At 44.4% G+C, this 27,499-nt stretch overlaps 1 protein-coding gene across 18 annotated transcripts in view; it reads right to left on the reverse strand.

Moving 5' to 3' along the window:
- Positions 1–27,499, reverse strand: part of AGK (acylglycerol kinase) — a 137,714-nt gene that overhangs the window by 91,827 nt on the left and 18,388 nt on the right. For 7 of the 18 annotated variants that reach the window (XR_015161968.1, XR_015161969.1, XM_086395187.1 and 4 more), the window contains exons 1-2: positions 8,782–8,819; positions 2,931–3,048 (exon numbers count right to left, since the gene is read on the reverse strand). Coding sequence is in view for 10 of the 18 variants with exons in the window: in XM_086395187.1 (XP_086251313.1) it covers positions 2,931–3,031 (101 nt within the window). In the remaining 8 variants the exon portion in view is untranslated. Of the gene's footprint in view, positions 1–2,930; positions 3,049–5,475; positions 5,500–6,451; positions 6,501–8,482; positions 8,820–9,619; positions 9,750–9,908; positions 10,207–27,499 lie in introns of those variants that run through there. The other 11 variants (XM_086395192.1, XM_086395190.1, XM_086395195.1 and 8 more) reach the window with 9 other exon arrangements.

The raw sequence follows: 27,499 nt of genomic DNA on the forward strand, positions 1-27,499 counted from the left end.
GATTTTTTTATATGATGATGAAAGAGTAATGGTTTGGAATAGGTACTGAGAAGCTAGGAGAATGCCAACACATTTGAAGGCAAGAGTAGCTTCTACTCAAGAGAGTTCAGGGGAAGATTTTCTCAGGGAAAAAAAAACTAGATTAGTATAAAAAATTGTGTTAGGACTGTTATGTGAAAAGTTGGGGGATATATAGATTTTTTTAAAAAAAAGACAATAGAAGGAAACTACCTCAATACAATAAAGAACATGTATTAAAAGCCCACAGCTGACATCATGTTCGACAGTGAAGATCCAAACTTTTCCTTAAAGATCAGGAAAAAGGCAAGGATGCCTGCTCTTGCCACTTCTACTGCATATAGTACTGGGAATCTTAGCCAAAGCAATTAGGCAAGAAAAAGAAATAAAAGGCATGCAAATTGGAGAGGAAGAAATAAAATTATGTTTGCAGATGACATAATCTTTTATGTAGAAAACAAATTCAGCAAAGTTACAGAATACAAGAATCAGTCATGTTTTCATATACTACCAGTGAACAAACAAACAGATAAACAAATGGCCAGCAAACATGAAAAAATGTTCAACATCACTGATCATTAGAGAAATGCAAATCAAAACCACAAAAGGCCATATCACGCCCATTAGGATGGCCAATAATGGGGGAGGAGGGGGGGGCGTGAAAACAGAAAATAATAAGCCTTGATAAAGATGTGGAGAAGTAGGACCCTTGTGCAGCTGGGACTGCAAAATGGTACAGCCACTATAGAAAACAGTATGGAGCTTCCTCAAAAAATTAAAAATAGATATACCATTAATCCAGCAACCCCACTTCTGGATATATATCCAAAAGAACTGAAAACAAGATATTGCAGCCATATCTGCATGCCCAAGTCCAATGTACGAGCATTATGCACAACGGCCAAGAGGTGGAAGCAACCCAAATGTCCATTAATAGATAAATGGATAAGAAATGTGGTCTACACATGCAATTCAGCCTTAAAAAAGACAGGAATCCTGCCATATGCTACATGAGTGAACCTTAAGGACACCATGCTAGGTGAAATAAGCCAGTCACAAAAGACACGTACTTCATGATTCCACTCACATGAAGTATCTGCTGCTGCTGCTGCTGCTGCTAAGTCGCTTCAGTTGTGTCCGACTCTGTGCAACCCCATAAACTAAAGCAGTCAAACTTACAGAAACAGAAAGTGGAATGGTGGTTGCAAGGGGCTGGAAGGAGGAAACAGTGTTCAATGGGCACAGAGTTTCAGTTTTGCAAGATGAAAGCGTTCTAGAGATCTGTTGTATGACAAAATGAACATACTGCATGCTACTGAACGTACACTTAAAAATGGTCACAGTGGTAAATTTTCTGCTAGTGATTTTTATCACAATATTTTTAAAGGGGCAGGGGTGCCAAGTAGCACCAAAGCATGCAGGAGAGAACTTGAGAAAAGCAAGCTATGCAGGACAACGGAGGTTCACATTCTAAGCAGTGACCCTGAATGTCAAGGGAAGAGAAAGAGCAAAATGAAGCTTTCAGGCTCCTGCTACACTTCCAGTTCAAGCTGTTTCAGATCCAACTGAGAATAAGACCTCTGACTCAGTGCTAGAGACTTAATGGGGCCTTTTTAAAAGTCTCAAGACTATACTATGAGAAGTAACTATGGCACCTTAAAGACATCCTGAACTGAGGACGTGGTTGTTTCCTCAGACCTTCACCCCACAGGAGCAACAGCCATAACCCTCAGTGAGGGGAAGGTTCTCCTGCACTGAGCCAGCTGAGGCCTGGACTGGGTGCTCCTCCAAAGGAAATCCAGGTAGGAACTAGGCTAGAGCTATAAGGAGCCTTCCCTGGAGGGCTCAAATGTAGCTTGAAAAGGGAGGAAAAGCCAATTATGTGCTCCAGACACAATTTGTTAAAACCTTTCCTCTGCCTTTCTTTTTATATATTAAAATTTTAAGATTCTTGGGTCTGTTCTTTATATGCTAGCTAATGGAGCTCACGTGCTCAGCTTTGAGAATACCTAAGAGGAGGTGGGAACGGGTCATCTTCTCCATACCTGCAGAAAGTAGATACCACGTTTATCATAAATGATCTCTGACGGGTGAATTGAGGATGTTCACAAAAGGACCAATGTAAGTCTGCTTTCCAATGTGGAGACTTCCATTGTAAAGCCTGCTCAGTGGGTTCCATTTAACAAAGCAATCAGTTAGGACACCTGGATTTTAGAGAAGGTTGCTATATATTTAAGATGTAGCCCTGAATCCCCCAAAGACTACTGTGTGACTGGGTCTCTTAATAATCTGTATAATTTTTATTTTTAAAAACTGTTTATTTAAATTTTATTAGCATGTTAAACCAGAAGAAAAGCTTGGCACTTTCTTCTCCCTGCAGACCTGAAGGGTAATAAAACCCAGGACTCCCTGGAATCCCTTCCTCAAACAAAAGGTTGGAAAGTCTTAGTTTCATTTAAATGAACCCAGGCTAACGAGTTAGACGAGGAAAGCCCGAGCCAGACATTGGAGGGAGCGGACTCAGTGTCTGGCAATGGCCACCGTCACATATCGAGAGACTAGAGTGAGAAAAGGAGGACTAAAACCCCAAGGAGACGTGTGAGCGCCAGCCTCTACCCTTCCTTGGACGGCCACTTGCCTCTCTCGAGGCGGCGCTCAGTCTCTCCCTGTCCTGATCTGGCGGCAGTACTCTGAGTCCACTGAGGTGTAAGTCTCAACAGTTCCACAGTTTCCACCTCTCAGGACTGGTTACAAGGAGCCATTGTCTCTGAGGTTTTAATATTTGCCTTCCTTTTATACCACAACGTTTTAGAGACAAGCACAGCTGAACAGGACGCTACCCACAGGCCCCCGTGGACTGTTCTGTGCTGCACGTGAGGTGGGGTGGGGTGTGGGGGCTGTCAGACGCTTACCAGTGTTTCCCATACACCCAGTGGCCTCCCCATGTCAGCAGGCAGATCCCAGCTGTCGTTTTCTTCCAATGATTTCGAAGCGTTTTAAAGAACACAGTCATCTTCTCTTAGGGATTTGCTAGATTAGTAGAGGCAGAAAAGAAAAATATAATTATCCAAGGAATCATGTGGGCCCTACGCTTTCATCCTCTTCCTTCCTTCATCCTCTCCACGTCTTCCTTCCTTCCTCCTCTTCCTTCCTAGATACTTCATCTCTTACCTGCCCACCTACATTTCCTTGCTTTCTTCACTTCTTTACACCCAAACTATACTTTTTCTTCTTTCATCACTTTTTCTTAGAAAGAAGGGGAAAGGAATTCTAGGAGTCCTGTCTTTGCTTTCTTTTTACAGTCACTATACCTGTTTAAAAGTATCTGCTTAGCCTTTATATATAAAGTGCTTATTATCATCAAATTAGTAATCAAATTAGTGATGTAAAAGGGTTATTCAAAATAGGAGAAAACGAGGCCCTCAATAAAAGAACATTCAGAGAAAACTCAATGAAGAGGAAATGTACATAACTGTAAAAATGCTCAACTTCCAAGGTAATCAAAGACATGCAAATTACAAAGAACTATCACCATTCACCGATAAAATGAACGAAATTCTAAAATGATCGTATTCACTGATGACAAAATAAAATGAGACAGACACTCACACACTCCTATAAGGAAGGTAAATTAGCATAACCTTATGGCAACCCACTCCAGTATGCCTGCCTGGGAAACTCCACGGACAGAGGAGCCTGGCGGGCTGCAATGCATGGAGTCGGACATGACTGAGCCACCGAGCATGCACACTCAAAACCAAAGTCATGTCAATGTATGGCAAAAACCACCACAGTATTGTAAAGTAGCCTCCAATTAAAAAAAAAAAAAAAGTGACCATATATACTTCTGTTTTTCTTCACTGCACTTATCACGTGGATGGTCCTTATGTGTTAGTTTACTATCCCACTGGAATGTAAACTCCATGAGTAAGGACTTTGACTGCTCTGATCCACTGCAGAATCCCCATGTCCAAAATAAGATCTGGTGCCTAACAGCCATTTGATAAATAACTGTGGAATGAGATGGGGCTCAAGACATGCTACCCCAAACATGGCACGTTGTGAGGGTGGATATCGTACTCAGAAAAGGTTTGGAAAATAGCAGAAGCAGGAAGGTCACTCTGACCACCTCCCCACCTTGCTGTTTCTTAAACAGATCATAAAACCCTCCAGTGAGAGGCACTTGCTTTGTCGACAAACACTCCTTAACATGCAGGTCTCTCTAAGATTTTCCTCTGCTACAATACCTCATACTCTTTACCCTATCACGCTCCTCCACCATGGTCTACTCAAATCCTTGGGTCCCATTTCCTTATGAAGGCTCTCATGTCATGTAAAACTTTCATTAAATAACTTGCATGCTTTGCTCCTGTTAATCTGTCTTTGTCAATTCGATTTCCAGACCCAGGTAGGGACCCTACAAGGGTCAAGGAACACTATTCCCCCACCTACATTAAATTTTCACTAAGAATTTTTGTTGACGTGGAAAAAACTAATAAATATAATTTTAAGTAAAACTGGCAGGATTTAAGTCTTATTTAATTGGCATTTACCAGTTACGTTCAAACACAAATATAAATGAAAAAAAAAAACAGAAATAAACACATGAGACTTTGTAGTAATTCCCTCTTGTGAGATAACGGCTGATATTTATGTTTTAAATGGCAATGTATTTTTTAAATTTTCTTAATTATTTTCTAGATAGAACATTTTTAACTATGTGTGCATGAGGTAAATAGACCAATGCTGATGGGGCTGGGGGCAGCTCGGGAACAGCTGCTTTTGCTGATTCTATTTGGCAGGACTAGTGGTAAAGAACCTGCCTGCAAATGCAGCAGATGTAAAACATGTGGGTTCGATCCCTGGGTCACGAAGATCCCCTGGAGGAGGGAATAGCAACCCATTCCAGCATCTCCTGCCTGGAGAATCTCATGGGCAGAGGAGCCTGGCAGGCTACAGTTCACGGGTTTGCAAAAAGTTGGACAGGATTGAAGTGATTTAGCACACACAAGTTCTTTTATTACTCCATTTAACCACAGGGACTCTCTTCTTGACCAGAAACTTGAATCAGGCTCTGAGTTCTGCTGGACTAGGACTTACCTTGGGCTTCCCTCTCGGCCCTTGTAGAATCCAATTTGAGCAAGAATCCTACTAAGGTAGTTAGGTGAAAATCTCCCATCCCCACCAGGAATCTGACCACCCTGGATATCTTATCACCCTGGTCTGCCTTCAGCAAGAATCCTACTGGGTCACCTAATAAGAGTCCCCTCTACCCCTGACATTTCTTTAGCAATTTTCCATCCACTGATGCCACCCTGCTCCTTGGCTATGAACACCCATTTGTCCTCATTGGAGTCAGGGTTGAGTCCAAGCTCCTCCCCTCAGTCCAATACCGCCTGCAGTGGTTTCTACATCCACCCAGATGCCTCTCCCCACCCTGGAGGAAGTCTGTCTTACCAGTCTTTAACAAGTGTCACTACTTAATTTTTCTTTACTGCCACCACTGGTTAAAACTCCTCTCAAGGCCAGACACATCCTTATCACCAGTCACATGTGAAACCGGTGCCATCAGGGCCGCAGTGCAGGATGGCACATAAAGGAACCCGAAATCACATGTGATAATTAGATGCCTCGCCACCTGGCCCGAAAGCGCTCATTCATTCAACGTGCTAGGCTCTGGGCTGGCTGCTAGGCAGAGAAGCACAAGTCTATTCTCAAGTGCTGGCAACTGTGAAAGCCACAAGTACGAAACAATTACATAAAGTATGGTTGTAACACAGGGGGAGGCTGTTGAGGGCTAAATCACGGCTCTGTGAGAAACCACGAGAATGACCTAATGGGGGCTGGAGGTGACAGGGTGGTCCATGATTGGGGAAGTCTTCCCAGAAGGCATGACATGTACCCTGGGTCTTGAACAATGAGGAGAAACACCAAAGCAGCAGCTAAGGAGACTTCTGCCCACAAAGGCCTCAATAACAGCAAGGTATGTTCAGAGAAACACACGTGTGCCGACAGGTGTAGATAGGGAACAGGGTCAGTACGGAAGGTGAGAACAAGGCCTCTCAAACTCTATATAGATCTTGTTAAAATTTAAAGAACTTGTTTAAAATGCAGATTCTTGGGCATGACTCTGAGATTCTGACTTATTTTAGTTGGGCTGTCAGTGAAACAGACCAGTACCCTGGGGAGCTCCTGGGCACAAAAGCCTGTGCCCCCCATTTCTTGACCTTCCCCAAGTTCGAAAGGGCAGGTTCAAACAGTTGCTAATCAGGGAAAGGAGTGGGATACAGAGACAAGGGAGGAGAAATTAAAAAAAAAAAAAAGTGCAGCCTTGGGGGGCAGAGTCCTGCTTCTGCCTCAAGCGATAAACGGAAGGATTCTTGGCACTCTACCCCAGAACTAGAACCCCCAACAGAGAGAACATGTTAATTACTTGAGGAAGCATTCTTCATCCCAGAGACGGTCACAGTGTGATAAACTCGAGAATCATAGAAGTGCATCAGAAACCCACCTGAGGCCAGATTAAAGAGGCGCAGGCCCTGCACAGCTGATCCTTATTAACAACCCTGCCTGTAAACCATTCCCATAAAACTCCTCACCAAGTCCCCCAGAGTTGAGACACACAGGTTTTGAAGGCATGATCCCGCTGTGTCCCCCTTTGCCTGGCAAAGCAATAACACTATGCTTTTCTTCTTCACCCAAAATTCTGCCTCCAAGATTCGACTGGGTACCTGCACAAAGGCCATTTTCTGCATTATCATGTTCAGTACTAACCAGTCCTCCCCTGCTTCTAACGGAGGTCAGCACCACACTCTGACTAAGAGTAGTTTGGAGATAAAGGATGGGGAAGGTCCAGGAGGTTTGGAAAACTTCAGGCAGGACCTTGAATCCATGCTAAAAAGACTTTGGAAATTATATTGACAATAATAAAAAACCCTGAAGGGATTTAAGTAAGTGAGGGGCAGGATCACATTTGGCCTGTAGAAAAATCACTTTGTAGCAAAACGGAAAATGGGATGGAGGAAGCTGAGCTCAAAGCTACAAAGAGGCGGCAGGAAGTTATTACAATCTCTAGTCACATAAGTGAAGGAAAGAACAAAGGGGGATGGACTTGGTAGACCTTTAGAAAACAGAATTTGGCAGCACTGAGTGATCAATTAGGGCTTCCCTGGTAGCTCACACAGTAAAGAATCTGCCTACAGTGCAGGAGACCTGGATTCAATTCCTGGGTCGGGAAGATTCCTTGGCGAAGGGAATGGAAACCCACTCCAGTATTCTAGCCTGGAAAAATCCCATGGACAGAGGAGCCCCAGTGGGCTACAGTCCATGGGGTCGAAAAGAGTCGGACACAACTGAGCAACTAACACGTTCACCCGTGATCAATTGATTATAGATGGTGAGAAAAGAGGCACCAAGCCAGGTTTGTACCTGGGCAATTTACTGAATAATGATTTCAGCCATGGGATCTGGGAAGTAGGTTCATGAAGAAAGGTGTTACATGTGGTGTAGGAGATGCTGAGTTTGAGATTCCCATGGGGGATCCAATGGAAATGATCAATGGGTATCTGGACTTAGCAGTTAGAAGCCAGGAGAAACTGGATAGAAGATATAGATTTGGGACTCAGTGTGAAGGAGGTCAAGATAGAGTGCAGATAAAATACCCAGGGTAAGGACAGAAATTATAGAACAATTTAAGAGTTGTAAGAGTCTGTTTTAAGGCCACCCATGACCCACTGGAACTGCCTTGCGTCACAAATGAATGGGTCTGTGCGTTATAAAACTAGTGCAGAACCATGCAAGCAACCCCAAGCAGTGGAAAGAACATCGGCTTAGATTCAAGTCCTACTCTTGTCACTTATTGGCAGTGAGAGCCTGGGTAAGTCATTTAACCTGTCTCTTATGTTTTTACGAATAAAATAAGGATCAGTTGAGTTCAGTGGCTCAGTCGTGTCCGACTCTTTGCGACCCCAAAATGAGGATACACCTGCTCTGATCAACTCATCTGGCTGTGAAGTTCCCATTGTACCAGGTGTGGATGACTTTGTAAACGTCTCCTTATTTAGGTCATCATCACAATATGCAACATATGAGTTACCAATGTATATGCTTTCTAATTACCCAACAGAATTCTTATTCTCCAATCACAGTTAAAAAAAAATTTTTTTTTACTAAAAAAAAAGTTGGCATATAATAGCCATTGGAGAAACAATGGTTGCACGTCTCATCCGAAATGCATGTTTGCTTTTCCCCTAAGAACTCCCAAATTCCAATTGTATTCCACCGCCCCTCACATACGGTGGGGCTTTCCTTAGACTGTGAACCCTCAGAAAGCAGGTTCTCACAAACAGAACCTAGTAACGCAGGGCGGAATGAATGAATCAACCGACCAGAGACCATTAGCCCTATTTTGCAAATAAGTTAGCTGAATCGCTCTCTTCTTCGCCCCCCCCCGCCCCCATCTTACCCCCGTCCCCAAGAAAAGGAAAGGGTCACACAAGTTAGCGACAGCTCTGGGAGCAGAGCCCAGGACATGTGCCTCCCGCAGGGGCAACAGGAACCCCGCCATCCGAGGCTCGGAGCTCTCCCAGTGCCGCTCCGCCCGGCCTCCGCTCACACACCCTCCGCCCGCAGCGGCGTTCCGACAGCGGTCACCTAGGCCCGGCCCCCGGGGCTCCGCCCCACACCCCCGAGTCCAGCGCGCTAGCGCTTGCATGGTCCCCGAAACCCGCTCCCGGCTCCCAGCGCCAGCACCGCCGCACTCACCACGGCTGGTCCCTCTCGCCGCCCTGCCTTTCCTGTGTGCTCCCTTAAGAGTCCCCCGCTCTTTGAAGGGAAACAGCTACCGCCGCCCTCGGGTTCCGCAGCGGGTTCCTGGCGCGCAGGGAGGGCGCGGTCTGCAGGGGCCGCCGCCTCCAGGGACTGCCTTCGGGTTTTGATCAAACATTTATTTGATCTCCATCCTTGTGGCTCAGACGGTAAAGCGTCTGCCTACAATGCGGGAGACCTGGGTTCAGTCCTTCTGTCGGGAAAATCTCCTGGAGAAAGAAATGACAACCCACTCCAGTATTCTTGCTTGGAGAATCCCGCGGAACCGAGGAGCCTGGCGGGCTACAGTCCATGGGGTCCTAGAGTCAGACACGACTGAACTACTTCACTCACTCACTCATTCATCCATTCATCCTTACACCTATCCCTCTGTCGCTCAACAATATTTTATGAGAAGCCTAAAAGGCGAACACTGTTTTAGGGCCCAGCACCAAATCAGAGAATTTTAGGCAGTGATAATATACCACTCATTCATTATGGACATGAATTTGAGCAAACCCGGGGAGACAGTGGAGCGCAGAGGAGCCTGGCGGGCTACAGTCCATGGGGTCGTGAAGAGTGAGACACGACTTAGCCACTAAACAACAACATGTACGCAAGAAAATGAAAACAGGTGATAGAAAGTGGGTGGAGAGAACCATTTTAAGTTAGGCCTCTCCCAGTAAGGGGCAATTAATCTGAGACCCGAAGGCGGGAAGGAGCAGGTCAAGCAAGGTCCTCTTTTCTGAGGGAGGGAACAATCAGGGCAAAAGCTGTAAAGTCTGAGGCAGTTTACCAAGTCAGGGACCAGTGTGGGTGAAGCAGAGAGAACCAAGGAGTGGGTGTCAGGCGTGAAGAGGGAGAGGTGAGCAAGACAGGCCAAGGTAGTAAGGAGCTCCGACCACGTTATAGGCAACAGGATGGGAAGACCGGGAGGGTCAAGGGAATGACGTGATCTAATTTGCATTTTGAACATCTCTGGCCACAATGTTCAGTTCAGTCTCTCAGTCGTGTTCTACTCTTTGCGACCCCATGGACTGCGGCAGGCCAGGCCTCCCTGTCCATCACCAATACGCAGAGCTTACTAAGACTGATATCCATTGAGTCGGTGATGCCATCCAATCATCTCATCCTCTGTCATCCCCTTCTCCTCCTGCCTTCAATCTTTCCCAGCATCAGGGTCTCTTCCAAATGAGTCAGTCCTTCGTATCAGGTGGCCAAGGTATTGGAGTTTCAGTTTCAGCATCAGTCCTCTTTCCAATGCATATTCAGGACTGGTTTCCTTTAGGATGGACTGGTTGGATCTCCTTGCAGCCAGAGGGACTCTCCAAAGTCTTCTCCAACACCACAGTTCCAAAGCATCCACAATGTAGTGAATAGATCCTAGCAAGTAAGAGAGGGCAGAGACGTCAGGGGACTGGCAGACCACCAGAGGGCAATTCTAATTCTCTGTCCTCCCACCTCTTCCCCTGACTAGTACCTGTAGGGTGGAGACCATGCCAGTCAATCAAGAATGTTTTCTTTCCTTCTCCCATCCATTATTGGTCAACCAACAGTTGCAGAGTGTTGCGCATGCGCTAGGCACAGGGGCTGCACACCTGTACATCACCCCTCCCCATGGTCCCTGCCCTCATAGAGTTTGCAGTCTAGTTTCCCCATTTACTGCATAAAGACGCACATCCTTCCTATCACCCCCCTATATGAACTGTTTAAGAGAAATGAGACAGGCCGACGAGATTATGGTGCAGTAAAGCATACTTGCCAAGTTCTAATCCTCAAGGGGCCATATTAAGGGTCGGGTGAACTTCCTAGACCATCCACCTGTAAATTAGGAGACTAGATCATCATTAAAAAAATATCTTGCCTAGCTGTAAAATGTTGTGATATTTTAGGTACGACAGTTATTTTCAACTCTTCTTTTCCAACCGTCTAAAAGATCTGCATTTGAAAATAAGTTGCTGAACCGCTTGCCTGCAGGTTAGAAAAAATTGGAACTTCACGCTGCATGGTCCAACAGGCAGATTAAACTTCAGGGCTTCAGCAGAACAATGTTTCCCCTCGGTGAGAAAAGTTCAGCCTAAATGAGTTTTTCCAGAAGTTTCCAATCAAAAAATGAAGAAATATAGAATAAAGCTTTTTCTTAAAGTATATATCTATACCCTATATGGAGATGTATACTTTGTATACTTTCTTTATACATACACTTTTCTGTTGTTCTAGAGCTGATTTTATCTTTGTTTTGGATCACACATCCACAGGGAGCTCTATACTCATGTCTGTCATTAGGACCAACAGAATCCAGGCTGGCTGGGACACCCTTGTCCCGAGTGGGTGTGATCTGACCACATCAAATGTGCTTATGTGTGTGCTGGCCTGTGAGTGCCCGGGGAGGACAGCTGTGTCAGCTCTCTGTGTATCTGTGCACACGGTGTATCAGGTTTCATGGCAGTGAAGAGAGTCCTCCCTCTGTGATCTGTGACTTATCACCACAATTGGATGAGAGTGTGGCACTGCCCAGGCTGCAGATGGGCACTTAGTATGATCTAGAAGAAAACAGAAAAGCCTGATCAGTTCAGTTCAGTCACTCAATCATGTCCGACTCTGCGACCCCATGGACTGCAGCACACCAGGCTTCCCTGTCCTTCAGCAACTCCCAGAGCTTACTCAAACTCTTGTCCATCTAGCCAGTGATGCCATCCAACCGTCTCATCCTCTATTGTCCCCTTCTTCTCCTGCCTTCAATCTTTCCCAGCATCAGGGTCTTTTACAATGAGTCAGCTCTTCGCATCAGGTCCAAAGTATTGGAGGTTCATCTTCAGCATCAGTCCTTTCAATGAAATATCAGGACTGATTTCCTTTAGGATGGACTAGTTGGATCTCTTTGCAGACCAAGAGACTCTTAAGAGTCTTCTCCAACACCACAGTTCAAACCACAGTTCAGTGCTCGGCTTTCTTTATAGTCCAACTCTCACATCCATACATGACTACTGGAAAAACCATAGCTTTGACCAGATGGACTTTAGTTGACAAAGTAATGTCTCTGCTTTTTAATATGCTGTCTAGGTTGGTCACAACTTTTCTTCCAAGGAGCAACAGTCTTTTAATTACATGGCTGCACTCACCATTTGCAGTGATTTTGGAGCCCCAAAAAATAAAGTCTGTCACTGTTTCCACTGTTTCCCCATCTATTTGCCATGAAGTGATAGGACTGGATGCCATGATCTGTTCTGAATTTGAGTTTTAAGCCAACTTTTTCACTCTCCTTTTTCACTTTCATCAAGAGGCTCTTTAGTTCTTCTTCATTTTCTGCCTTGAGGGTGGTGTCATCTGCATATCTGAGGTTATTAATATTTCTCCTGGCAATCTTGATTCTAGCGTGTGTTTCATCCAGCCCAGCACTTCTCATGATGTACTCTGCATAAAGGTTAAATAAGCAGGGTGACAATATACAGCCTTGACGTACTCCTTCCCTGATTTGGAACCAGTCTGTTCTATGTCAGGTTCTAACTGTTACTTCTTGACCTGTATACAGATTTCTCAGGAGGCAGGTCAGGTGGTCTGGTATTCCCATCTCTTGAAGAATTTTCCACATTTTTGTTGTGATCCATACAGTCAAAGGCTTTGGCGTAGTCAATAAAGCAGAATTAGATGTTTTTCTGGAACTCTCTTGCTTTTTTGATGATCCAACGGATGTTGGCAATTTGATCTCTGGTCAAATTCAACCCCAATTAAGAGACCACTGACTGGTTATTCTAGCCTCAGAGCTCCTCACAGGGTCAGCTGAGGTGATCAGGCTGTGTCACAGCTCAGCTACTCCCTCTGCCTCATCCTGCTTCCTTCTCCCCACCCCATCCCCCTCCACTTTTTTTTTTTGCAGGTATTGATTCCATTAGTCAAGGACTGGAGACTGGTCCTCTCTCATAGGGAGAGTCCTGGAACATCTCTGCTGGGCCATGATGAGAATTTCAGGTTACAGAGAGGGACACAAAGGTGTGCTACCACAGCCCTTAGATGCTGGGCACCAGCCCTGAGGTTCGACGGCACTTTCATGCCTTAGATGAGGCCAAAGAACTATCCGGAGGAGCACAGTCAGAGACAAGGGCATGGCTTATACTCTTCTGCTGCGTTCTTTGTTAAGGATTGCTAACAGTTGAGTGAGGTTCCCAAAGAGCAGAAAATCAATTCCCAGTTGCCACGTGGAGTTTTCCTGGGCCTCCAACTCGTGCCTGGAGAACATTCTGCATGGTCAAAGATAGGGATTTGTGTCTCCTTCACACATCATGCTGCCATATTTGGTACTTGTTACAAATTGAAACTGGGCTTCCCTGGAAACTCAGCAGTGAAGAATCCACCTGCCAATGCTGGAGACATAGGAGATGTGAGTTCGATCCCTGGGTTGGGAAGACCCCCTGGAGAAGGAAATGGCAACCCACTCCAGTATTCTTGCCTGGAGAATCCCATGGACGGAGGAGCCAGGAGCTACAGTCCGAGGTCGCAAAGGGTCAGACATGACTGAGCATGCATGAACATGTTGAAATTAACTACACATTGAAAGTGTGAATTCAGTTGCCTATAAAATGAAGTTGTGTTTCCCTGAGAGCATTAGAAGTATGTGCTGTCGTTTTTGCTCAGTTGTGTCCAACTCTTTGCCTGGACTGCAGCACGCCAGGCTTCCCCATCCTTCACTGTCTCCCAGAGTTTGCTCAAACTCACATCCACTGAATTGATTATGCCATCCAACCATCTTATCCTCTGTTGCCCCTTTGTCCTCCTGCCCTCAAACTTAACCATCATCAGGGTGATTTCCAATGAGTCAGCACTTAGCATCTGGTGGCCAAAGTATTGGAGTTTCAGCTTCAGCATCAGTCCTTCCAATGAATATTCACAGTTGATTTCCTTTAGGATTGACTCGTCTGACCTCCTTGCAGTCCAATGGACTCTCAAGAGTCTTCTCCAGCACCACAGTTTGAAAGCATCAATTTTTCTGCACTCAGCCTTCTTTCTGTTCCAACTCTCACATCCATACACGACTAATGCAAAAACTGTAAGTTTGACTATACGGACCTTTGTTGACAAAGTGATGTCTCTGCTTTTTAGTACACCATCTAGGTTTTTCATAGCCTTTACTCCAAGAAGCAAGCATCTGTTAATTTTATGGCTGCAGTCACTGTCCACAGTGATTTTGGAGCCCAAGAAAATATAAAGTCTGTCACTGTTTCCATTTCTTCCCCATCTATCTGCCATGGTGTGATGGGACTGGATGCCATAGTCTTTGTTTTTTCAACTTTAAGTTTTAAGTCAGCTTTTTCACTCTTCTCTTATACATTCATCAAAAGGCTCTTCAGTTGCTATTCACTTTCTGCCATTAGGGTGGTGTCACCTGCATATCTGAGGTTGTTGATATTTCTCCCAGCAATTTTGATTACAGCTTGTGCTTCATCCAGCCAGGGAATTTCACATGTTGCACTCTGCATGTAAGTTACATAAGCAGCATGACAATATACAGCCTTGAAGTATTCCTTTCCCAATTTTGAACCAGTCCAATGTTCCATGTCCAGTTCTAACTGTTGCTTCTTGACCTGTTTACAGGTTTCTCAGGGGGCAGGTAAGGTGGTCTGATATTTCTGTCTTCTCCCTGAGAGGATTAGAAGTATGCACAGACTGATAGCCAACAGCCTCTAGTATTGGAAGAGTCTTGCTCGTGTTTCAGTATCTGTAGTATTTAAGAAACTATAAACAGAGCTACCATATGATCTAGCAATCCCACTCCCGGGTATGTATCCAGAGAAAAACACGGTTTGAAAGGATCAGATCAGATCAGATCAGTCGCTCAGTCGTGTCCGACTCTTTGTGACCCCATGAATCGCAGCATGCCAGGCCTCCCTGTCCATCACCAACTCCTGGAGTTCACCCAGACTCACGTCCATTGAGTCAGTGATGTCATCCAGTCATTTCATCCTCTGTCGTCCCCTTCTCCTCCTGCCCCCAATCCCTCCCAGCATCAGAGTCTTTTCCAATGAGTCAACTCTTCACATGAGGTGGCCAAAGTACTGGAGTTTCAGCTTTAGCATCATTCCTTCCAAAGAAATCCCAGGGCTGATCTCCTTCAGAATGGACTGGTTGGATCTCCTTGCAGTCCAAGGGACTCTCAAGAGTCTTCTCCAACACCACAGTTCAAAAGCATCAATTCTTTGGCACTCAGCCTTCTTCACAGTCCAACTCTCACATCCATACATGACCACTGGAAAAACCATAGCCTTGACTAGATGAACCTTTGTTGGCAAAGTAATGTCTCTGCTTTTGAATATGCTATCTAGGTTGGTCATAACTTTCCTTCCAAGGAGTAAGTGTCTTTTAATTTCATGGCTGCAGTCACCATCTGCAGTGATTTTGGAGCCCAGAAAAATAAAGTCTGACACTGTTTCCACTGTTTCCCCATCTATTTGCCATGAAGTCATGGGACCAGATGCCATGATCTTCGTTTTCTGAATGTTGAGCTTTTAAGCCAACTTTTTCACTCTCCACTTTGACTTTCATCAAGAGGCTTTTGAGTTCCTCTTCACTTTCTGCCATAAGGGTGGTGTCATCTGCATATCTGAGGTTATTGATATTTCTCCCGGCAATCTTGATTCCAGCTTGTGTTTCTTCCAGTCCAGCGTTTCTCATGATGTACTCTGCATATAAGTTAAATAAACAGGGTGACAATATACAGCCTTGACGTACTCCTTTTCCTATTTGGAACCAGTCTGTTGTTCCATGTCCAGTTCTAACTGTTGCTTCCTGACCTGCATGCAAATTTCTCAAGAGGCAGATCAGGTGGTCTGGTATTCCCATCTCTTTCAGAATTTTCCACAGTTTATTGTAATCCAAGGATAATCCACCCCAATGTTCATGGCTGAACTGTTCACAATAGTCAAGACATGGAAGCAATTTAAATGTCCACTGACAGAGGAATGGATAAAGACGATGTGATACACATAGATGATAGAATGTTACTCAGCCATAAAAAGAATGAAATAATGCCATTTGCAGCAACATGGATGCTAGGGATCATCATACTAAGTAAGTCAGACAAAGAAACATAAATATCTCTTACATGCAGAATCTAAAACAACGATGCAAATGAACTTATTTACAAAACACAGACTTAGAGAACAACGTTATGGTTATCAAGCGGAAGGGTTCATGGGGAGAAATCGTTAGGGAGTTTTGCCTGAACGTGTACATGTGTGTACATATTTAAAATAGATGACCAACAAGAACCTACTATATAGCACAAGGAACTCTGCTCAATATTCTATAACAACCTAAGTGGGAAAAGAATAGCTACAAGTATATGTATAATTGAAGCACTTTGCTGTACACTTGAAACTAACAACATTGTTAATCAACTACGCCTTATTACAAAATATACAAATTTTTTTTTTAAATCTTGTTTTCCTAACACAACAGACCATCCAGAAACCCACTAGCTTCCCATTAGTCCAAAACCAATCCTGAGGTGACTTTCTCTTGGCACAAAATCTGTTATTAAGAATGTTTGAGGGAAAGGACCTCTTTTAGATGTAGCGTAAGAGGAAACAGGAGAGCCTTGCTTACTCACAAATGCCCTGGGATTTAAGAAGTGCTTAAGTGCCCAGCGGGATCGCTCCCTACTGTGGAAAACAGTGAGAAAACATGAGACTAAATCGAGGGGGAGGACTCAAGGTTTAAGGTGGCTTCACATTTTAACTACTCGCTGACAAGATATACATATACAGATATACACACGTGCATATATAGCACGTTCTCATGCTTTCAACCTCCTTCCTAGTTATATACATCAACCACATAAAGCTGGAACAACAAAGCTGACATGTCCAATTTTGTCTGTTGATGACCTAGAGAGGGTGCTCTGTGGCCCGCACCTCACTTACTTCTCCCCACCTTTGCCACTTCCCTGTACTTGGTCAGCATAGCTAAACCTGACGGTAGGCTGTATGGCAGGGGTGGTGTATGGAGTGGCATGCGGCAGTGGCCATGGCAAGCCTACAGGAATAGGACGTTCATGGTGTCCTAGAGTCTGAAACTTGCAGATGCAGAACAAATAGCCAGGAAGAAAAGACCATGAGAATAAATATACCAAAGATAAGTGTGGCCTTTTTCACCACTGACCTTGGCTCCATTTGGAATTACTTTGTACTATCTAACACATTGTAGACTTTCTTTATCCGTCATCCATTTCCCCATTCATCTTTCCTAAAAGGAACCAAATTTGCTCAGGTATCCGCCTCTCACATTCACAGTCCCTGCCAGCCTATGACAACTTTGCAGGTGACTATATAACTCCATCCCTGTGGCTGGGAGTTGGTTTACATCACTTCAAGATACTCATCGTAATTCCTTTTCCATTGTTAGTGCTTCGATTAGAAATCGATTGTGTAATTCAATTTAGACCAGAGAGTCTAAGGACTCTGCTGAGAGATCTCAGGAAAGGCTTCATTCTCCTTAAAAGAAGACACTCAAGAAAGACATGGTGATGACCCTTAAAAATATTATGCTAAGTGAAATAAGCCAGTGGCAGAAGACCACATATTGTATGGTTTTACTTGTATAAAACAATCAGAATTGGCAAATACATAGAGATAGAAAGTGGATTAGAGGTTGCCTGAGGCTAGGGTCTGTCTAGTTAAGGCTATGGTTTTTCCAGTGGTCATGTATGGATGTGAGAGTTGGACTATAAAAAAAGCTGAGCGCTGAAGCATTGATGCTTTTGAACTGTGGTGTTGGAGAAGACTCTTGAGAGTCCCTTGGACTGCAAGGAGATCCAACCAGTCCATCCTAAAGGAGATCAGTCCTGGGTGTTCATTTGAAGGACTGATGTTGAGGCTGAAACTCCAACACTTTGGCCACCTGATGCAAAGAGCTAACTCATTGGAAAAGACCCTGATGCTGGGAAAGATTGAGAGCAGGAGAAGGGGACGACAGAGGATGAGATGGTTGGATGGCATCCTCGACTTGATGGACATGGGTTTGGGTGGACTCTGGGAGTTGGTGATGGACAGGGAGGCCTGTTGTGCTGTGGTTCATGGGGTCGCAAAGAGTCGGACACAACTGAGCTACTGAACTGAACTGAGGCTAGGGTTGGAGATGGGATTAGGATTAGGGAGAAATAGAAAATGACTGTTAGTGGGTATGAGATGTCTTTTGGGGGTAGGGATGAACTGTTCTAGAATTGGTTGTGGTGATAGTTGCACAATTTTATGAATATACTATAAACTTTAGATAAAAGAATGGTATGACGTGTGAATTACACCACAGCAATGCTGTTTACAAAAATGAAAGGGACGGTTCGTCCCACTTTTCCCCATAGATAGGATCATGCGTGTGCCTGTGTACTTAGTCTCGTCAGTCGTGTCTGACTCTTTGTAACCCTATGGGCCATAGCCTGCCAGGCTCCTCTGTGCATGGGATTCTCCAGGCAAGAATACTAGAGTGGGTTGCCATGCCCTCCTTGAGGGGACCTTCCCAACCCAGGGATCAAACCCACATCTCTTATGTCTCCTGCATTGGCAGGCGGATTCTTTACCACCAGCACCACCTGGGAAACCCCAGATAGGGTCATATGTGTACATAATACCTAAAGTTGCTACAACTATTGTTCGGCCATGAAGGGAGCCAGCCCCAGGGCAAAGCCAGCTCACAGAGGGTAAGCAGGAAGAGACAGAAAGAACTTGGGTGCTTGGTGACATCATTGAGGCAAATGGTTGAACTATGCCTGGAGTTTGCTTAAACTTGGACATCCTATAATGTGAAATAATAAATTCCGTTATTGTCTGTGTCAGAGTCAGCGTATTCTGTTCCTTGAAGCCAAGAGCACTGACCTGATAAAGTGCAAGTCATCAGATCTCGGTGAGTAGCAGACACAGTGAGGACATTTCTAAAAAGATAATGTTGAAATTTTAAGGGGAAAACAGATGAAAATAGATGGGAGAAAGGAGCTAGTTGACATCAGTTGGTATGTTTAACCTTTTATTGTTCCTAAAATCATTCTCCAGGGGCCTAACCTGGTGGTTCAGTGGCTAAAACTCCACACTCCCAATGCAAGGGGTCTGGGTTCGATCCCTGGTCAGGGAACCAGATCCCACATGCCACAGCTAAGAGTCTGAATGCTGCAACTAAAGATCCCTCATGTGGCAACTAAGACCTGGCACAGCCAAAATATTTAAACAAATACTTTAAAAAAATCAAATCATTCTCTAACCATTCTCCTGGACCTGGGCCATACTCATTGGCTACAGAGTCATTAATATGAAAGTAGAGTTAAAAGTTAGAAAATTTATTACCATGAATAGTCTTATATGAAGCCTCTCAGATGGAATCTGCTTGTGGGAATAGATGCTCCTCGGCCAGAATTTCTATTATAGAAAATTATGTACAGATTCTTTCAACATTCGCTTGGGTTTATGTATGTGTTTTAGGCACACGGATTCTTTAGACTACTCTGTTTCCTCTAAGGAAAGCATGAGGTGGAGTTCTCCTGGTATTTAGGCTTAAAATCTCTTCTGTTGTGACCTTTAATATCCACTGTTAGTAGTAACTAACAGATTGGAAACATGTAAATGAGGCCTTTCAAGAAACCAGCAGGTTCCTAGGAGAGAGACTGTATTCCACATTTAAAATGGATTTTACAGCGCCCTCTGCCACGCCCATACTCATCCATGATCTCTACAGGCCCTGTCTTTTCCTGAATGTGACATCTCTTGTGAATGCGTCTCCTTGTCCTCGGACATGTCCTCCTCCTGACAACATCTGGGCCCTGGCTGGCACTTTCCAGTTGCTTGTTTAATATAGGAGTAACAGGGAAAAGGCAATGGCGACTCACTCCAGTATTCTTGCCTGGAAAATCCCATGGACAGAGGGGCCTGGCAGGCTACAGTCCATGGGGTCGCAGAGGCGGACACGACTGAGCAACTTATACATACACATACACACACACACAGCAGGGATGAAGATAGGGTTCACACTGATTACTTTAAGCAAGGCCTCCAATACTGTTTTGCAAAACCCAGTTTTCCCAGAGGAACCCAATTCTAAATATTCTGCAACAAGAAGTTTGGGATGTTCCTGGTGGCCCAGTGACTAAGACTCCAAGCTCCTGATGCAGGGAGCCCTGGTTCGATCCTGGGTCAGGGAACTAGATCTCATGTGCAGCAACCAAGACTTTACATGCCACAGCTAAAGATCCCACATGCCACAACGAAGACAGAAGATCCCGAGCACCACAGCTAAGACCGGATGCAGCCAAATAAATGAATACACATGAACAAACAAACCACAAAAAACCCCTTGTATGACATACAGTTGAATCTCAGTCATAGTCTTGAGAACCCTCTATCAAATAACCAGAAATTGACCTGTATTTATTTCCCAGGAATTTTCTGTGGTTTCATATTTATATGAATCTTTTAAAATTCACCCATAATAAAATAAATAAATAAATATTCACTCATCATTATTTTTCTCTATCAGAACGTACCAAGATCTTTCCAACTTCAAGGTCTTCACTGAGGCTGGCACATTATCACCTGATTCACTCATCTTCCTCCTCTTGACTAAGTGTCACTTCACCGCAGACACCTTCCCGGGTCATTCATTTAAATTAGGTTCCTCCCGTTACACTCACCCAGAGCTCCTTTGTCCTTCAAGGAATTCATCATAATTTGAGTGTTTTACAATTGTATTAGTGCCAGGCTCCTCCCCCACTTGATATTCTAAATTCTATGAGAACAGTGACAATGTTACTATTTTTCCTACAGAATACCCATACCGTCCTTTTAGGCAGCAAAATCACTGTGGACGGTGACTGCAGCCATGAAATTAAAAGACATTGCTCTTTGGAAGAAAAGCTATGACAAACCTAGACAGCGTATTAAAAAAGTAGAAGCATCACTTTGCCAAAAAAGGTTCCTAAAGTCAAAGCTATGGTCTTTCCAGTAGTCATGTACAGATATGAGAGGTGGACCATAAAGAAGGCTGAGCACCAAAGAATTGATACTTTGGAACTCTGGTGCTGGAGGAGACTCTTGAGAGTCCCTTGAACAGCAAAGAGATCCAACCAGTCAATCCTAAAGGAAACCAATCCTGAATATTCATTGGAAGGACTGATGTTGAAGTTGAAGCTACAATACTTTGACCACCTGATGTGACGAGCTGACTCACTGGAAAAGACCCTGATGCTGGGAAAGATTGGGGGCAAGAGAAGGGGACAACAGAGGATGAGATGGTTGGATGGCATAACTGACTCAATGGACATGAGTCTGAGCAAACTCAGGGAGATAGTGAAGGACAGGGAAGCCTGGTGTGCTGCAGTCCATGGGGTCACAAAGAGTCTGACATGACTTAGCAACTGAACAACAGCAATTGTAAACCATACTATACATGTCTTGGACACATTTTGTTAAATGTATCTTTATTTTTTCATGTTTTTAGTACTCTTGTAAATGATACTTTTTAAATTTCAATATCAAATTATTTATTTCTAACATATAGGATATATAGAAATACATTTTTAAAATATTCAGCTTAGATTGATCAACTCTTTTCTCCAAGTTTCTTCAAAGCTAATTGAAACTTTCCAGTTACAGAATTATTTATTCCAATTACAAATGCTCCTGAAGCATGAAGCCCTGATAATACAGTGAATATTAATTTGATCTGATTGTTTTGCTAACATCAAACTGATAAGCCCTGAGGAAACCAGAATAGGTGTGAGTGGTAACTTTGAAACCCGCTGTACGCTAGGATGGATGGGTTAAAATGGGCTACCAGACTATGAGTCAGCTGTTTCTATTTGAAGCTGGGGAACAAACAAGGAAAAGGTGGAAAAGAGTAAGAGAAAAGATGGGTGGCTAGAGTGGGAAAAGGAAACAGCACTTCCCCTGCCTGGGGGCAGGGGCTGGATCAGATCCTCTCTTCCACTTCTCAGTTCTGTACTTCTCTGCGCAACTTTAACTCTTGATCTCAGCCTCACTGTCCAAAATTGCTCAGTACCCCAAGCTGCAGGGAGATAAGCACAAATCCAAAACCCTGCTACTAATTGTGCATGTAATTGCTGAGATTAAGTTCTGTGACTTAAGATTCTCTGACGTTAAGTCTAAAGCTCTCAATTTATGCATGATTTCCACATAGTCTCTTATCTTGAACCTTAAGAAGGATGCTTTAATCCTTCCAGTTTTAAGCCAGGGCATGAAGTTTTCCCTAGTCCGTTGCTTTGGTAGCGCAGCCAGCCTGAACGGACTACCACTAGGTGGCGCTGAAGATCCGGCTGTAGAAGGAGAATCGGGGCTCCACAAGGCACACAAGTTACTATTTTCCTCTGGGTGTACTGGCTGGCAGGAGGCTGCTATTTTCTTTATTGTCAGAGATCTTAGGGATGTCTTGACTTGAAGCTGATGCACACAGTCGCTCTGCGGTGCTCAGCAGTTTGTAAAGGGGATCTTGGGCTTGGCAGTAGTATTTCCAGAGCTTTATCACAGATCATTAATGCCTGGATCTTTCTGCCTCTTCCTTGCACTTTCCCTTGGTTCCCAAGTCTGGGATCAACCCTGTGTTTCCTCTACTGTTCCTTCAAGCATTTATTGCAAACGCCTGTGTGTCATCCGTATAGCTAGGAGTGCTGTGGCGTGTGAGATACAAGACTTGAGCTTTTCTTTCCCCTTAGTCTGCTATCAGCACCACGCCCAGGTACTGTGCTTGGGCTTACACTTTAGGCCCTACACTTAGGGGACCAAGTTGCTAGCAGTTGAGCTGTGTTTCCAGGAGGCAGAAGAAGGGAAATATCATGGTTCTTATGTTTACATCCAGCCCTTAAATCCCTGCCTCCTCCAACACATACCATCTGCATGGAAACCAGGAGATGATGTATCACTTCTCTGCCCACCCTACCCCCACACCAAGCTGCCCTTTGCACCTTCTTTCTCTCTTTCCTGGAGCTCTTGATATTTAATTAACTCTCATACAATGCAGTCTTTGGGCTTTCATTTTTAAAACAATGCCAGCTGGGAATACATCTATAATGGAATATTTTTCAACAATAAAAAAGAGCTATCAATGAAAAGACGTAGAGCAACTTTAAATACAATACTAAGTGAAAAAAGCCAATCTGAAAGGCTACATGCCAGATGAGTCCAACTCTATGACATCTGGAAAGGCAAAGCTAGAGAGACAGTGAAAGATCAGTGGTTGCTGGGGCTGTGGGGAGATAGGAGATGAATGGGGGTGCGCAGGGGACTTGTAGGGCAGTGAAACATTCTGTGCAGCACTGGATAAATGTCACTAAGCATTTGTCAAAGCCTGTGGAATGTACAAAGAGTGAGCCCTAACTTAAACTATGGGTTTAGCTCATAGTAATGTACTAATATTGGCTTATCAATTGTAACAGACGAATGCAAGTATTTATAAAAGTGGAAACTGCAGAGGCAGTTGAGGGCTTCTGTGGGAACTCTGTACTTTCTGTTCAATTTTTCTATGAACCTGAAACTGCTTAAAAATAAAATCGGTTAAATTTTTTTTTAAACCTGTTATGAAAGACTTCATATTTACATAGGGCTTTAAAGTTTCTGAATCAATCCATTTGATTCTCACAAGAGCATCACCACAGGATGAAAGGGACTGGTACTGTCCTGAGTTTACAGATTTAGGCACTGGCGTCAAAGAAACTGAGTGACTTCTCAAGTTCATATTACAGGACAAGGACTGGAATTCAGGTCTTCTTATCCATCCAGTGCTCTTTATTCTCAGTTCAGTTCAGTCGCTCAGTCGTGTCTGACTCTTTGCGACCCCATGAATCACAGCACACCAGGCCTCCCTGTCCATCACCAACTCCCGGAGTTCACTCAGACTCACGTCCATCCAGTCAGTGATGCCATCCAGCCATCTCATCCTCTGTCGTCCCCTTCTCCTCCTGCCCCCAATCCCTCCCAGCATCAGAGTCTTTTACAATGAGTCAACTCTTTGCATGAGGTGGCCAAAGTACTGGAGTTTCAGCTTTAACATCACTCCTTCCAAAGAAATCCCAGGGCTGATCTCCTTCAGATTGGACTGGTTGGATCTCCTTGCAGTCCAAAGGACTCCCAAGAGTCTTCTCCAACACCACAGTTCAAAAGCATCAATTCTTTGGCACTCAGCCTTCTTCACAGTCCAACTCTCACATCCATACATGACCACTGGAAAAACCATAGCCTTGACTAGATGAACCTTTGTTGGCAAAGTAATGTCTCTGCTTTTGAATATGCTATCTAGGTTGGATATAACTTTCCTTCCAAGGAGTAAGCATCTTTTAATTTCATGGCTGCAGTCACCATCTGCAGTGATTTTGGAGCCCAGAAAAATAAAGTCTGACACTGTTACCACTGTTTCCCCATCTATTTCCCATGAAGTGATGGGACCGGATGCCATGATCTTTGTTTTCTGAATGTTGAGCTTTAAGCCAAGTTTTTCACTCTCCTCTTTCACTTTCATCAAAAGGCTTTTGAGTTCCTCTTCACTTTCTTGTAAATAAGGAATTTGGTGACAGTCTTCTGCACTCTCTAGTGATTATTCTTTTTTCTCCCAAGGTTCTCAGTGAGCCCAATTTTATAGATACACACTATAAATTATAACTCAAGGCTTCACTCTGTGGCTATGTGACACTATTTAGTACGTTTTCAGGTATAAAAGAGCATCTTTAATGCACTTTCTCCCAGCTCTACTCTCTCTCCTTCAGAGTCTTAGAAACTGCTTCCTCTCCACTTTTAGGATAAGTCATTAGAGCAAGAATGAAAGCAGAGAGACCAGATAGAAAAGTCTAGTGTTTTTATAGAATATTTCTCTGAGGGTGTGGGTTTACCCTTCATACAGACAAGCAACAGCTTGCGATGAGGTTTCAGCCTTTCTAGGAGGCTCAGTCTAGAAGGAACCGGCATGAGATGGCTCAGAGCAAGTCCTCAACAGCGACACCTTGTGGTAATGAGAGTCAACTGCAGCAGAAATCAGACGAGATGACTTTTTCTCTCCTCCTGGCTATGGAGATCTTACTGACTCTTCTTGAGTCTGTTTAAACCTCCAGAATCCCTGAGAAGTGAGTGAAAATTCTCAAGAGTCACCCGCGTTCAGCTAAGTCATCCTTTAGACACTTGAGCAATGAACTAGTTAAACAAGAGAGATGTGACCACGTTTGTACGCCAAGGTTGCACAGCCATTGCACTAAGGAATGAAATCTGGAAAGATCCCTTTTCAAAAAGACTGAAGTAGACTGCTGCTGGTGCTGCTGCTAAGTTGCTTCAGTCGTGTCTGACTCTGTGCGACCCCATAGATGGCAGCCCACCAGGCTCCGCCATCCCTGGGATTCTCCAGGCAAGAACACTGGAGTGGGTTGCCATTGCCTTCTCCAATGCAGGAAACTGAACATTGAAAGTGAAGTCGCTCAGTCGTGTCCGACTCTTCGCGACCCCATGGACTGCAGCCTACCAGGCTCCTCTGTCCATGGGATTTTCCAGGCAAGAGCACTGGAGTGGGGTGCCATAGCCTTCTCCTAGGACTGTCCATAAAATGACCGGGGCAAAGACGATAAAACAGAGGCATCACATTAGTGATTCTTACGTGATGGCTGTCCTTAGCTCACTATGCACTGTCCGGCCTCAGGAACATATGTGAAACCTGAATAAATATAGATGTGGTCAGAAAGGGGAAAGACCAGTTTGGAAAGTCAAGAGATCATTGGTGAAATGTCTCTGGAAATTTTTTATAATTTTCCTATAAGAAATGAAGACTGTGGTTTGGGAAACTACAGTAAAAACTATTTAGTTCCACATTTTCTACCCACAGACGGTTGGTTGTTGGGGGGCCGTGGTGAGCAAGAGAGGTGCTGCCCCTGTCTTTATGGGTCTCACATTCTGAAGGGAAAGACAGACGTGTTAATAGGAACACAGACCCAGCGGAAAAGACAAGCATCGTGGTGCTAATTTTTTCACACTTGTCCAGCCTGCCTGACCCCTGATGTTGCTATTCCTCGGAGCTTATCCCGGGGCCCTCGTTATGGGCTGAGTTGTGTCCCCAGAAGGTGCACTGATCTCCAGCTCTTCTGAATGTAAGCCTGTTTGGAAGTGGGTTTTGCAGATGGAATTAGTTAAGATGAGGTCATATGGGAACAGCAATGGCCCCTAGTCTAATGGCACTCATGTCCTTCTAAGAAGAGCAGAGAAAGACACACAGGAACTGGAGGGCCCCCTGAAGACACACACACATGTGAGCGGAGGGTGTCTTGTGACCACAGAAACAGATAGATATTGGAGAGATGTATCTAAAAGCCAAGAAACGCTGAGGATTGCCAGCAAACACCAGAAGCTGCGAGAGGCAAAGAAGGGCTCTGCCCTGCAGGTTTCAGAGGCAGGACGGCCCAGATCACATCTTGATTTCTGACTTCTAGTCCCCAGAATTGTGAAGGAATAACTTTGTTGCTTTAATCCTCCCAGTTTGTGGAACTTGGTGAAACTAACATAGCCCCCAGGGATTTCCCTGATGGTCCAGTGGTTCCCAAGGATTTGATCCCTGGTTTCCTGGAAAATCCCATGAACAGAGGAGCCTGGAAGGCTGCAGTCCATGGGGTTGCTGAGGGTCAGACACGGCTAAGCAACTTCACTTTTACTTTTCACATGCTTTGGAGAAGGAAATGGCAACCCACTCCAGTGTTCTTGCCTGGAGAATCCCAGGGATGGGGGAGCCTGGTAGGCTGCCGTCTATGGGGTCGCACAGAGTTGGACACGACTGAGGTGACTTAGCAGCAAGGCAATGGCAACCCACTCCAGTACTCTTGTCTGGAAAATCCCATGGGCGGAGGAGACTGGTAGGCTGCAGTCCATGGGGTCGCAGAGTCCGACATGACTGAGCGACTTCACTTTCACTTTTCACTTTCATGCATTGGAGAAGGAAATGGCAACCCACTTCAGTGTTCTTGCCTGGAGAATCCCAGGGATGGCGGAGCCTGGTGGGCTGCCGTCTATGGGGTCGCACAGAGTCAGACACGACTGAAGCAACTTAGCAGCAGCAGCAGGGAACTAGATCCCATATGCTGCAATTAAAGATCTTGCATGCCATGAATAAGACTCAGTGCAGCCAAATAAATCATTTTTTAAAAAAGAAACTAATACAGCTCCCATTTTGCTTCATCCTTACCCCAAGTGTCCTTATTCATTTCAATAGTTTTAAATTAATTTTTACTTTATTTTATTGTGTTAGTTTCTACTACTGTACAGCAAAGTGAATCAAGTATACTTATACATATGTCCCCTCTTTTTTTATTTCCTTCCCATTTAGGTCACCATGGAGCACTAAATATGGTTCCCTGGGTTACACAGTACGTTCTCAACGAGTCATCAATTTTATACACAGTATCAATCATGTATATATGTCAATCCCAATCTCCGAATTCATCCCACTTCCCTTTTCTGTATTTTAAAAACCATCCAGTTGCTGCTGATTCCCAAGTTTATCACGAGAACAGTGATTTCAGCTCCATCCCCATGGCAAAGAATAAAAGCTTTATTTCTTCCATTTCCTCCATTTCCACAAACTAGATTTTGTTTTTCATTAACCCAGAGAAGATACTGCTGGGAGAAAAGGGAAATGGGAACAGTGGCCACAAGGCAAAGACAAAAAG

This window comes from Bos grunniens, chromosome 4, assembly GCF_055505025.1.
Source record: "Bos grunniens cultivar Pamir isolate PY7600 chromosome 4, Bosgru_T2T1.0, whole genome shotgun sequence".
In the NCBI taxonomy this organism is placed as follows: Eukaryota; Metazoa; Chordata; class Mammalia; order Artiodactyla; family Bovidae; genus Bos; species Bos grunniens.